The 11,282-nt window shown below is 39.8% G+C and overlaps 1 protein-coding gene across 4 annotated transcripts in view; it reads left to right on the top strand.

Moving 5' to 3' along the window:
• The window catches only part of RAPGEF6 (Rap guanine nucleotide exchange factor (GEF) 6), a 274,324-nt gene that overhangs the window by 58,156 nt on the left and 204,886 nt on the right, over positions 1-11,282 (top strand). For all 4 annotated transcript variants that reach the window (XM_006899057.1, XM_006899058.1, XM_006899060.1 and 1 more), the window contains exon 4: positions 7,926-8,009. In XM_006899057.1, coding sequence (XP_006899119.1) covers positions 7,926-8,009 — 84 coding nt within the window. The remainder of the gene's footprint in view (positions 1-7,925; positions 8,010-11,282) is intronic.

Raw genomic sequence — 11,282 nt, 5'->3', positions numbered from 1 at the left:
TTGTTATGCATCAGAGAGTTGGACAATGACTAGGGAGGACAGAAGGAGAGTGGATGCTTTTGAGCTGTGGTGCTGAAGAAGAGTACTGAATATACCATGGACTGCCAGGAAAACAAACAGATTCATCTTGGGGAGGATTAAACCAAGCTACTCCTTGGAGGCAAGGATTCTGGCGCTATGTCTGACATACTTTGGTCATGTTGCCAGGAGGGATGGGTTCTTGGAGAGGGACATCATGCTTTTGAGGGTGGAGGGATAGTGCAGGAGGGGAAGACCCTCTATGAGATGGATTGAGTCGGTGACTGGGGTAATCGGGATGGGTGTGTCGGAGGCAGTGCGGTTGGTGCAGGATAGAACAGGGTTTAGGGCTGTTGTGCACTCGAGGGCACATAACAGCAACAATAACAAAATGTTACTGTTACTTTCAACTTTATATCTTTCTGTAACGTTTTCTAATTTCCCTTGTGCACCCAGAATTTTTTTTTTTATTTACTAGAAACAATTTTTTACTATTGTACACTTTTGGTTTCTCTAATGGTGACCTTTTTTATTACATTTATTTACCTCTTGTATAGAAATGGATTTGATTCTCTTATATTTCATTATTTGTACATTATATGGATTTTTATTTATAAAGTATTAGCTAGGTTCATTCGTTAGTTCACTTTTGAAAAATTAAATGTTTGTGTGCTATATACATGCTGACCCTGCATATGTAATGTTGGGGTTAAAAATGTATGCGTTATATATCCTTGCTCTGTTCCCTTGTACTATGGTGGTGGTGGTGGTGGTGGTGGTGGTGGTGGTGGTGATGTGCTGTTGAGTTTCCTGCAGTTCTTAGTGACCCTATGTGCAACTGACCTAAACCCTCTGCCACTCACTGTTTCTGGCACACCTAACCCCATTACCCCAGTCACTGAATCAGTCCACTTCATAGAGAGTCTTCCTCTCCTCCGCTGTCCCTCCACTCTCCCAAGCATGACGTCCCTCTCCAAGGACTGGTCCCTTCTTGCTAGAGGAGAGAATGTTAATTCAAATCGTTACACATGTGTAAGTAATACTAAGGGTAAAAATTTGGTGTATCATGAAAGAGAGATACTAGGGATTTAGTATGCTCTGAAAGGTCAGTCAGATCATATCTCCTTTCAGGAAAAATTAAGAATGTATAGGCATTGATCAGTGTAAATGTGAAATGATAAGAATGGTTTCACTTGTAATAACATAAAAATACAAGTAAATTTAACAAAAGTAGAAGATAACATGTACTAAAAGAACTGAAAGCATTGCTGAGAGAAAACAAAATTTCAGTAAATGAAGAGACACTCTGTTCTGTAGATAGGTGCCATTGAGTCAGCTGCACTCAAAGTGACTCTTATCAAAGGCTTGCTCTGTCTTATACCTTACCCATAAACTCCATCTTGCACAAGCTCATTGTTGCAGTCACTGTGTCAGACCATCTCTTTGAGGGTCTTCCTCTTTATTGCTAACTACTTTTCCCAGCATAATAACATTTTTCAAGGACTTGCCCCTCCTGACATTTCCAAAGTATGTCAGATAAAATTTTGCCATCCTTGCCTCTAAAGAACATCTTGGATACACTTCCTTCAATACGTTATTGTTGTTATGTGATATCAAGTTGCCTGTGACTCATAGCCACCCTATGTACAACAGCCATAAACACTGCTATGTAAATCTTACTATTTCTGACACATCTACCCCCGTTACCCCAGTCATTGAACCAATTCATCTTATCGAGGGTCTTCCTCTCTTGCACTGTCCCTTCAACATCCCAGGCATGACATCCCTCTTCAAGCACTGTTCCGTCCCTCCTTATAACATACCCAAAGTATGTCAGACAAAGTTTCAGAATCCTTGCCTCCAACGAGCAGACTGGCTTCACCGTTTCCAGGACAAACCTGCTCATGGTATATTCAATAATCTTCTCCACCACAACAGCTGAAAGGCATCATTTCTCCTTCTACCATCCTTAGTCATTGTCCAGCTCTCTGACACATAGCAAGTGATTAGCCTGTATCAGGTGCACCTTAGTCTCCAGACTGACATCATTGCTATTCAGTACTCTGGAGAGGTCTCTGACAGCAGACTTTCCCAACACAATAGGTCTCTCTTTTTTTTAACAGCTTTGAACATACTTTTTTTTTTAATTTCCATTCTTTCATTGTTACACATTTTTATCCCTGTCTCCCCTTCCCCTATTTGCTTTTGTTCTTTGGGGAAAAAAGTTCTTACATTGTTACACAAGTTCTCCACTCCCTTACCCCCCAGACCACTTCACTATGCAGCTCTTATTCTGGACTTTTGTCATGCCAATAATACCTAATTATATGTTCCTTTTATACATTTCTTGCCCTCTTCTGTTTCAATGCCATGTACATTATTTATCCACTCTTTCCTTAGTTTCCTCCTAACTCCCATATCAGTCCTGTTCTGTAAACAGTGGTATTATACAGTATTTGTCTATTTGTGACTGAGATATTTCACTCAGCATAGTGTCCTCCATTGTATAATATTTCACTAATTCTTTGTTTTTCAGTGCTGGGTAATACTCCATTCTGTGAATATACCACAGTTTCTTTATGCATTCATTTGTGGATGGGCACTTAAGTTGTTTCCACCTCCTTGCTATTGTGAACAAAGCTCCGACAAACATGGGTGTGCATATATCTGCTTGGGTGGCAGTTCTTGTTTCTTTAGGGTATATTCCCAGTAGTGGAATTGCTGGGTCAAATAGTGTTTTTATTTCCAACTTTTTGAGAAGCACCATACTGCCTTCCATAGTGGTTGTACCATTTTACAGTCCCACCAACAGTGAATAAGGGTTCCAGTTTCTCCACAACCTCACCAGCATTTGCTGCTTTCTGCTCTGTTAAATTTTGCTATTCTTATTGGGATGAGAAAGAGACCACAAATAAGCAAAGCACTCCTTAAAAAGAGAAACAAGGTAGAAGGCATCTCACTCCCTGATTTTAAATCCTACTACACTGCCGTGGTGGTCAAGACAGCGTGGTATTGGTACAGTGACAGACACATAGATCAGTGGAATAGAATTGAGAAACCAGAAATCATCCCTTCTATCTATGGTCAACTGATTTTTGGCAAGGAGATGAAATCAGTTAAGTGGGGAAACGACAGCCTTTTTAATAAATGGTGTTGGTAGAATTGGAAAACCATCTGGAAAACTCAAGCAAGATTCATACCTCACTCCATACTCAAAAACCAACTCAAAGTGGATCAAGGACCTAGGGCTAAAACCAAGGACTGTAAACATCATTAGAGAAAAGCTTGGAAGAAACCTAGAAGCACTAATCCACAACTTGAACAGTCTTCTAAGCATCCTGAAAAACCTCCAACCAGGAGAGGATAAAATAGATGAACAGAACTTTTTATATCCCTATGCACATCCAAAAACTTCTCCAACAGGGTAAAAATGGAAACCACAGACAGGGAAAAAATATTTGGCAATGACATGTCTGATAAGGGAGTTATATCTAGAATTTGTAGAATACTTGAACACCACAGCAAGATAAAGTTAAACAACCCAGTTATAAAATGGGAACAGGAAATAGAACAGACACTTCACTGAAGACATTCAGATGGCAAACAAGCAGATGAAGAAATGTTCAAAATCCCTAGCTCTAAGAGAGATGCAAATCAAAACAACTATTAGATATCTTCTCATTCCAATAAGACTAGCCATATGTCATTTAATTTCCTAACTGTTGGTGCCAGGAGTGTTGATTATGGAGCCAAGCAAACTAAAGCTGTTTATAATATCAATCTCTTCATTATCCATCACGATGCTGCCAGTTGGCCCAGTGGTGAGAGTCTTTGTTTTCTTGATGTTGAGCTTCAATCCTTATTGAAGGCTGTAGTCCTTATTAACCTTCTGCAGCAAATGCTTCAGGTCCTCCTTAGTTTCAGCAAGCAGGGTTGTGTTATCTGCATAATGCAGATTGTTGATGAGTCTTCCTCCAATGCTGATGCCATATTTCTCCTCATAGAGCTCAGCCTCCTGGATAATCTGTTCTTCATATAAATTGAAAATATATGGTGATAGGACACATCTATGGCCTACATATACCCTTCCCAATTTTGAACCATGCAGTGTTCCTTGCTCTGTTCTGATGACTGTCTCCTGGTCCAAGTATAGGTTTTACATTAGCACGATGAAGTGTTCTTGGATTCCCATTCTTCTCAAAGTTAGCCACAGTTTGTTGTAGTCCACACAGGCAAATGCCTTTGCATAGTCAATGAAACACAGGCATTCCTCTGCTATTCTATTCCTTCCTTTCAGCCAAGATCCATCTAACATTAACTGCAATATTCCTAGTACCACAGCCTCTTCTAAACCCAGCCTGCACTTCAGGAAATTCTCTGTTGATGTGCTGTTTCAGTTGGTTTTGGATAATTTTCAGCAGTGTCTTGTTTGCATGTGTTGTTAATGATATTATTTGATCATTTCCACACTTTCATATCACCTTTTTTGGAATGGGAACAAATACAAATCTCTTCCTGTTAGTTGGCGAGGTTGTTGTCCTCCAGATTTCTTGGCTCAACTTAGCACAACTAGGACAGCATCTGTTTGTTGAAATATATCAGTTAGTGTCCCGTGAATTCCTGAGACCTTATCTTTTGCAAATTCTTTCAGAGTAACTTGAACTTCCACAGGCTCTTGTTTATACGTTGTTTCATGAAATTCTTCTATGTCCGCCAAATCCTTTTGGTACAATGACTCAGGATACTCTTTCCATTTTCTTTTAATACTTCCTGGATCATTTTATATTCTGCCGAAAGCATCCTTAAGTATTGCAACTCAAGGCTTCAATTTGTTCTTTAGTTCCTTGAGCATAAGAAATGCTGAGCGAGTTCGGCCCCGTTGATTTTCTGACTCCAACTCTTTGCACATTTCATTATAATACTTTACTTTGTCTTCCCATGCTGCCCTTTGAAACATTCTCTTCAGCTTCTTAATTGCTTGATTTCTTCCCTTTGCTCTGACTTCTCAGCACTCTAGTGCAATACTCAGTCTCCTCTGACATCCATTTTGGTCTTTTCTTTCTCCTCTGTCTTTGTAATGACCTTTTGCATTCTTCCTGGATGATATTCTTGATATCCTCCCACAGCTCATCTTGTCTTTGCTCATTAGTGTTCAGGACTTCAAAACTGTTTCTGAAATTGTTTGAAATTCAGTTGGGATAGACTCAAGGTCATACTTCGATTCTCATGGATTTTATTTCATTTTCCTTAGCTTCAGCTTGAATTTGCATATGAGTAGCTGGTGGTCTGTTCCACAATCGGCACTTGGCCTAGTTTTCACAGCTGATACTGAGCTTTTGCAGCAATTCTTTACCCAGATGTAATTGATCTGATTCCTCCTATGAATACCATCAGGTGAAGTCCATGTGTATAGTATATGTTTATATTTCTTATAAAACATATTTGCAATGGATAGACCATCAATCATGCAAAATTCTGTCATTCTATCTTCAGCTTCATTTCTGTCACCAAGTCCATGTTTTCCAACTACTGATCCTTCTCTGTTCCCAACTTTTGAATTCAAGTCACCCCTTATTAGTAATGCATCTTGATTGCATGTTTAATCTGTCTCTGACTGCTAAAGCTGGTAGGAATCTTCTGTTTTCTCTTCTTTGTCTCTGGTTGTTCGTACATATATCTGAATGATAGTGGTATTTGCTGGACTTTTTTATATGTTGTTGTTAAGTGCTGTCAAGTCGTAGGTGACTCATAGTGACCCTATGAACGAAAGCCCTGGACACCTATGTAAGTTTTGTCCTTTCTCCAGGTTCATAGGGTTTCCAGAGGCAAGCTATTTTGGAAGTGGATGGCCCTCCTGCTTCCAAGCTTGTTTTAATCAGGGAGCTCCACCAGCCACTGTCCACCATGGTAACCATTATCGCTTTTGACACATCAGTGTCACATTGTTTAGCATCACAGCAACCTTGATTTATCTCTGTACAGCAAATGGACAGATCAGTGCTATACCACTATGTTTACTCCCACTATAGTGACTCCTTCAGTATGTTGTTGTTGATTGCCATTGAATTGAGCACAACTCATAGCGACTCTGGACACAAGACCTAATGCCTTTCCATAACTATTGTCATTTCTCCAAATTCATAGAGTTTCTAGAGGCATGTGGTTTAGGAAATGGACGCCACTCCTGCTTCCAAACCTGTTTATAGCTGGAAGCTCCACCAAACACTGTCCACATTGGGATATCTTTCTGGTATTTGATACTCCAATGATGCAAGGTTCGGCATCACAGCAAACCCAGGTTACTTCATACTGCACTTTGACAAAGAGTGGTGTACAAAGTGGAAGAGTGTTCCTGCAGATATAACAGCACTAGTCTCATTTAGCAGTGGTAAAGTGTTGTCAAGTCAAATACGACTGAGAGTAAGCTTTGCACAAAAGACCTGAACTCTGTTCTATAACTAACATCATTTCTGTACATTTATAGTTTGTAGAGTTTCCAGAGGCATCTAATTTGGGGAGTGGATGCCACTCCTGCTTTCCAACATAAATCAGTCTGGAAGCTCATCCAAACATTGTACATAGTGGGTAACCCTTATGATATTTGACAGGACTATGTTTGGCTCCACCCAGGGTTTCTGTGACTTCTTGCTGCCTGAGCATGTTGGTCCACGTGCATGCACAAGTAATAGCAAGTTTTTGGGGTTGCTTTTTCAGGCTTGTGTTTGACGTGCAAGACTGCTCTTCCCCCCAAGTTCAAGGCCCTCGAGGGTTGGCCTAGGGTTTAGTGGCAAGTGGGGGCTTAAAGCCCCAAAGGGCCCTTGGGCCTGCGGCCCTCTAGCCTGGTTCAAATTGTTTTTCTGTCAAACATTCTTATAGGTGGTATAGCACTGGTCTGTGTATTGCTGTACAGAGGTAACTCATGGTTGCTGTGATGCTGAACACTCTGACACTGATGTGCCAAATGTAATAATGGTTACCCATGGTGGACAGTGTTTGCTGGAGCTTCCTGATTAAAACAAGCCTGGAAGCAGTAGTGGCATCCACTTTCGAAATGCCTTGCCTCTGGAAACTTTATGAACTGTGCTCAGTCCTTTCGTTCATAGGGTCACTATGAGGCATTTACGTCTCAGCAGCACCTAACAACAACATGGAACAATGTGCAACATCACAGCAACACCGAGTTGTTCAGTTCAGCAAATAGACAAAAGATTGATCTATAATTTATTTCTTTTTCTGCACCGTCAAATCCGAACCGATTTCATAGCTAATCCTCCAGAGGGTTTTCAGAGGCTGTAAACTGCATGAGAGGAAATAACCCATCTTTCTTCTGAGGAGTAGTTGATGGATTCAAACCATGTGGCTTTCTGCTGGAAGTATAACTCCTTATCTACTGCACCACCAGAAGCTTCCTTCTTTAGTCGATGGCATATTCAATATTCTTTGTCATTGCCACAATTCAAAGTCATCAGTTCTTCAGCCTTCCTTCTTGATTTTCTGACTTTCGTAGGTATATGAAGCCGTTCAAATACTGTGGCATACCATTTGTTGTTGTTCTGTGCCTTCAACTTTTTTTTTCTGTGTTGTCATATTTATTTATTTTGGCAGATCTTTTATGTTGTTGTTATGTGCTAGAGTTGTTCACAGCAACCCTAGGTACAGCAGTTCTAAACCCTCCTCTGTCTTTAGCCAATTTAATTGTCTCCAGTGTTGGACCTATCTTAGTCACTGCATCAATCCATACCATACCTACTTAAATAGAACCGAGAAATGCCTTGCTTTGGATTGGAACTGACTAAAATGTTAATGATTTGCTGTATAATCAGACTGTGTCTCACGCTGTATATTTCCTTCTAAGTTCTTTTACATGTAAATATGTGTCTTTATTTATGCATTTGTTTATTTAACAGTTCAGAAACCATTGCCCGATGTTGGTATATCCTGCTTTCTGGATCTGTTCTTATGAAAGACTCCATGGTCTTGCCTCCCTGCAGGTATGTTTATATTTATTACTTAGTTCATATGTTACACAAAATAAACATCTTCATTGCTAGTGTGGTCAAGTATAACTCATTGCAACCTTTAGAACAAAAGATCTGAACACTGTCCTATCTTGTACTATCATGCCAGTCTCTGATACACTTGAGTGCATTGCTGTAGTCACCGAGTCAATCCATCTGGTTGAGGGTCTTCCTCTCCTTCACTGTCCTCCCCACCTTCCCCAGCATGATTTCTCTTTCCAATGAATAACCTGTCTTAGCAGCCTGCCCCAAGTATGTCAAATGAAGTTTGTTTTATTTCTTTTTTTTTATTTTAATATTTTTTTTAAACAATTTTAATGAACATTTACAGAGATTTTGGATTTCCATTCATTCATTGCTGCACTTCTCTCCCGCTCAGCCTTCTCTCCCCACCCCCAGTTCACTCCTCTCTTTGAAAAGCGAAAGAAACACTCCCTCCCTGGGACACAATCCCCCCACACCCCTCCCACCGCCCCAAGTACATCCCACTATGCAACCTTAATGGTGGACTCTTGTGATAACCATAATACCCTATCATACATAGCTTTTAAATTATTCACTCCCTTATCTGTTTCAGTGCAGTATACACAATTTATCCAGTTTTTCTCAATCTTACCCCAACCCTAATATCAGTCCCATTTTACAGCAGTGGCACCATGCAATATTTGTCCTTTTGCGACTGAGATATTTCACTCCGCATAATGTCCTCCAGGCTCACCCATTTTGAGTAATATTGCAAGAGTTCTTTGTTTTTCATTGCAGTGTAGTATTCCATTGTGTGAATATACCACAGCTTCTTTATCCATTCATTTGTTGATGGGCTCTTGGGTTGTTTCCACCTCCTTGCTATTGTGAACAAAGCCACGATAAACATGGGTGTGCATATATCTGCTTGGATGTCCGTTATGGTCTCTTTGGGGTATATTCCCAGTAGTGGAATTGCTGGATCAAATGGTATCTCTATTTTCAACTTTTTGAGAAAGCGCCATACTGCCTTCCACAGAGTTTGCACCAGTGAGACTAAGTTTTATCATCTTTGCCTCCGAGGAGCGCTCTGGCTGCACCTTTTCCAAGACATATCTGTTTGTTCTTTTGGTAGTTCATGGGATATTTAGTACTCTTCTCCAACACCACAGCTCTAAGGTATCAGTTCTTCTGTCATCCTTATTCAGTGTCCCCCTCTCAGCAGCAAAGCAAGTGATTGAAAAGACTGTGACCTTAATCAGGTATACCTTAGTCCTCAAACAAACATCATTGCTTTTGAGTAATTTGGAGGGGTCTCTGATTATAGACTGAACAAAATGCAAAATGAACATTATAATTGTCTATTGTATCTTTTATGTAACTATTTTTATACAGCATGTGTGTTATCATCTATAAATGATATGATTCTATATGATATTATTATATGATTAGAAAGGATTCTATTAGGAGTAATTGACAAAAACTAATGAAGCGAGAGGGACATCCACTTCATAAACAACAGGCCTCTGGAAACTATGAACTTTCACAAATGACGATAGTTATAGAAAGTCTTCAGGCCTTTTGTTCATAGGGTCACCATGAGTCATGCTCGACTCCATGGCAATCAACAACAACAATATTACTTATATCTTAAAGTATCATTTTTAAATCTACTTTATAACAATACATTTCTCTTTCTTGATTCTTAGTATTTTGTGAAATTCCTTCTGATGTATCAGTGGTTTTCAAATTCATTCTTGTATTTGTAGAAAAAAAACAGTATTACATATTTGAGATTGCTTTTTAGACTTAACCAAACTATTCTAGAATCTTGATTTCATCTTTTTAATTATTTGACGTTCAGTAGATTTTACTTTTTTTCATGTGTAGAATGGAAACAATAGTTCTTAAAGTGTACTTTAAGTAAGATGTTAGCAAGCTACTCCTCAAAACTGTCTTCATGTGTTTAATGAGTTTATATCTCTGTTCAGCAACTTTTTAGGCAAGTTAATCGACTGCCAACAAGTCATTTCCAATTTTTAGCAGCCATGCAAGACAGAGTAGAACTGTTGGACAGGACTTCAAAACTGTGGATCTTAATGGAAACAGACTGTTTGGTCTTTCTCTGGCAGAGCAGCTGGTGGGTTTGACCTACTGGCCTTTTGGTTAGCTGTCAGGTATTAAACATTGCAGCAGCAGTGTTCTTCTTGGACACAGTGACTTAACTTTTTGTGTGTTTCAGCATCCTGGGTAAAAGTAGTAATAATGATACATTGTACCTCATAAGATGGTTCTTATGATTAAATTCTAAATATACTCTTACATACTCTCTAAGGGCACTACAGCTGCACCTTTCTAAGACATACCTGTTCTCTTGGCCATCCATGGGATATTCAGTACTCTTCTCCAACACCACAGCTCAAAGGCATCAAATCTTCTGTCATCCCTATTCATTGTCCACCTCTCAGACACAGAGCAAGTGATTGGAAAGACTGTGACCTGAATCAGATGCACCGTAGTCCTCAGACTGATACCATTTCACCTTAATAGTGTGTAGAGGTCACTAACTGCACATTTTCCCAGTGCACTCTGTCTCCTTATTTCCTGTCTGCTCGTACCAAGGGTGTTAGTTTTGGATCCAAGTAAGATGAAGTTGTTGACAGTTTCAGTCTCCTCTCCATCCATCATGATTTTGCCTGTTCGTCCAGAGGTAAGAATATTTGTTTTCTTGACATTGAGGTGTAATCCATACCAAAGACTGCATTCCTTGATGGTCTGCAACAAGTGCTTCCAGTCTTCCTCAGTTTCAGCAAGCAAGGCTGTGTCATCTGCATAACGCAGGTTATTGATGAGTCTTCTTCCAGTCTTGATGCCATACTCCTCTTCATAGAGTTCAGCTTCTCAAATAATCTTCTGAGCATACAGATTAAATAGGTATGGAGAAAGGATACAACCCTGATACACTTCCTTCTTTAGTGTAAACCATGCAGTGTTCACAAGTCTCTGAAGATCACAGTACTTTGTTTTGTTTTGGATGTCATCAGGAAAGACCAGTCTCTGGAAAAGACATAATGTTTGATAGAGGATAAGTAAAAATGAGAAACACCTTCATTGAGATGAATTTATATAATAGTCACAACAGTAACCTCAAATGCACGAAACCATTTCAAGATGTTAGTTACTATGGGAGGGTGGAGGGACGGCGCAGGAGAGGAAGGCCCTCTATGAGGTGGATTGATTCAGTGACTGGGATAATTGGGATGGGAGTGTCAGAGACAGTGC

Source organism: Elephantulus edwardii, unplaced genomic scaffold, assembly GCF_000299155.1.
Source record: "Elephantulus edwardii isolate Elephantulus edwardi_28Jun2011 unplaced genomic scaffold, EleEdw1.0 scaffold00245, whole genome shotgun sequence".
In the NCBI taxonomy this organism is placed as follows: domain Eukaryota; kingdom Metazoa; phylum Chordata; class Mammalia; order Macroscelidea; family Macroscelididae; genus Elephantulus; species Elephantulus edwardii.
The sequence above is the reverse complement of the archived record's forward strand: the minus strand, read 5'-3'. Positions and strand labels throughout refer to the sequence as shown.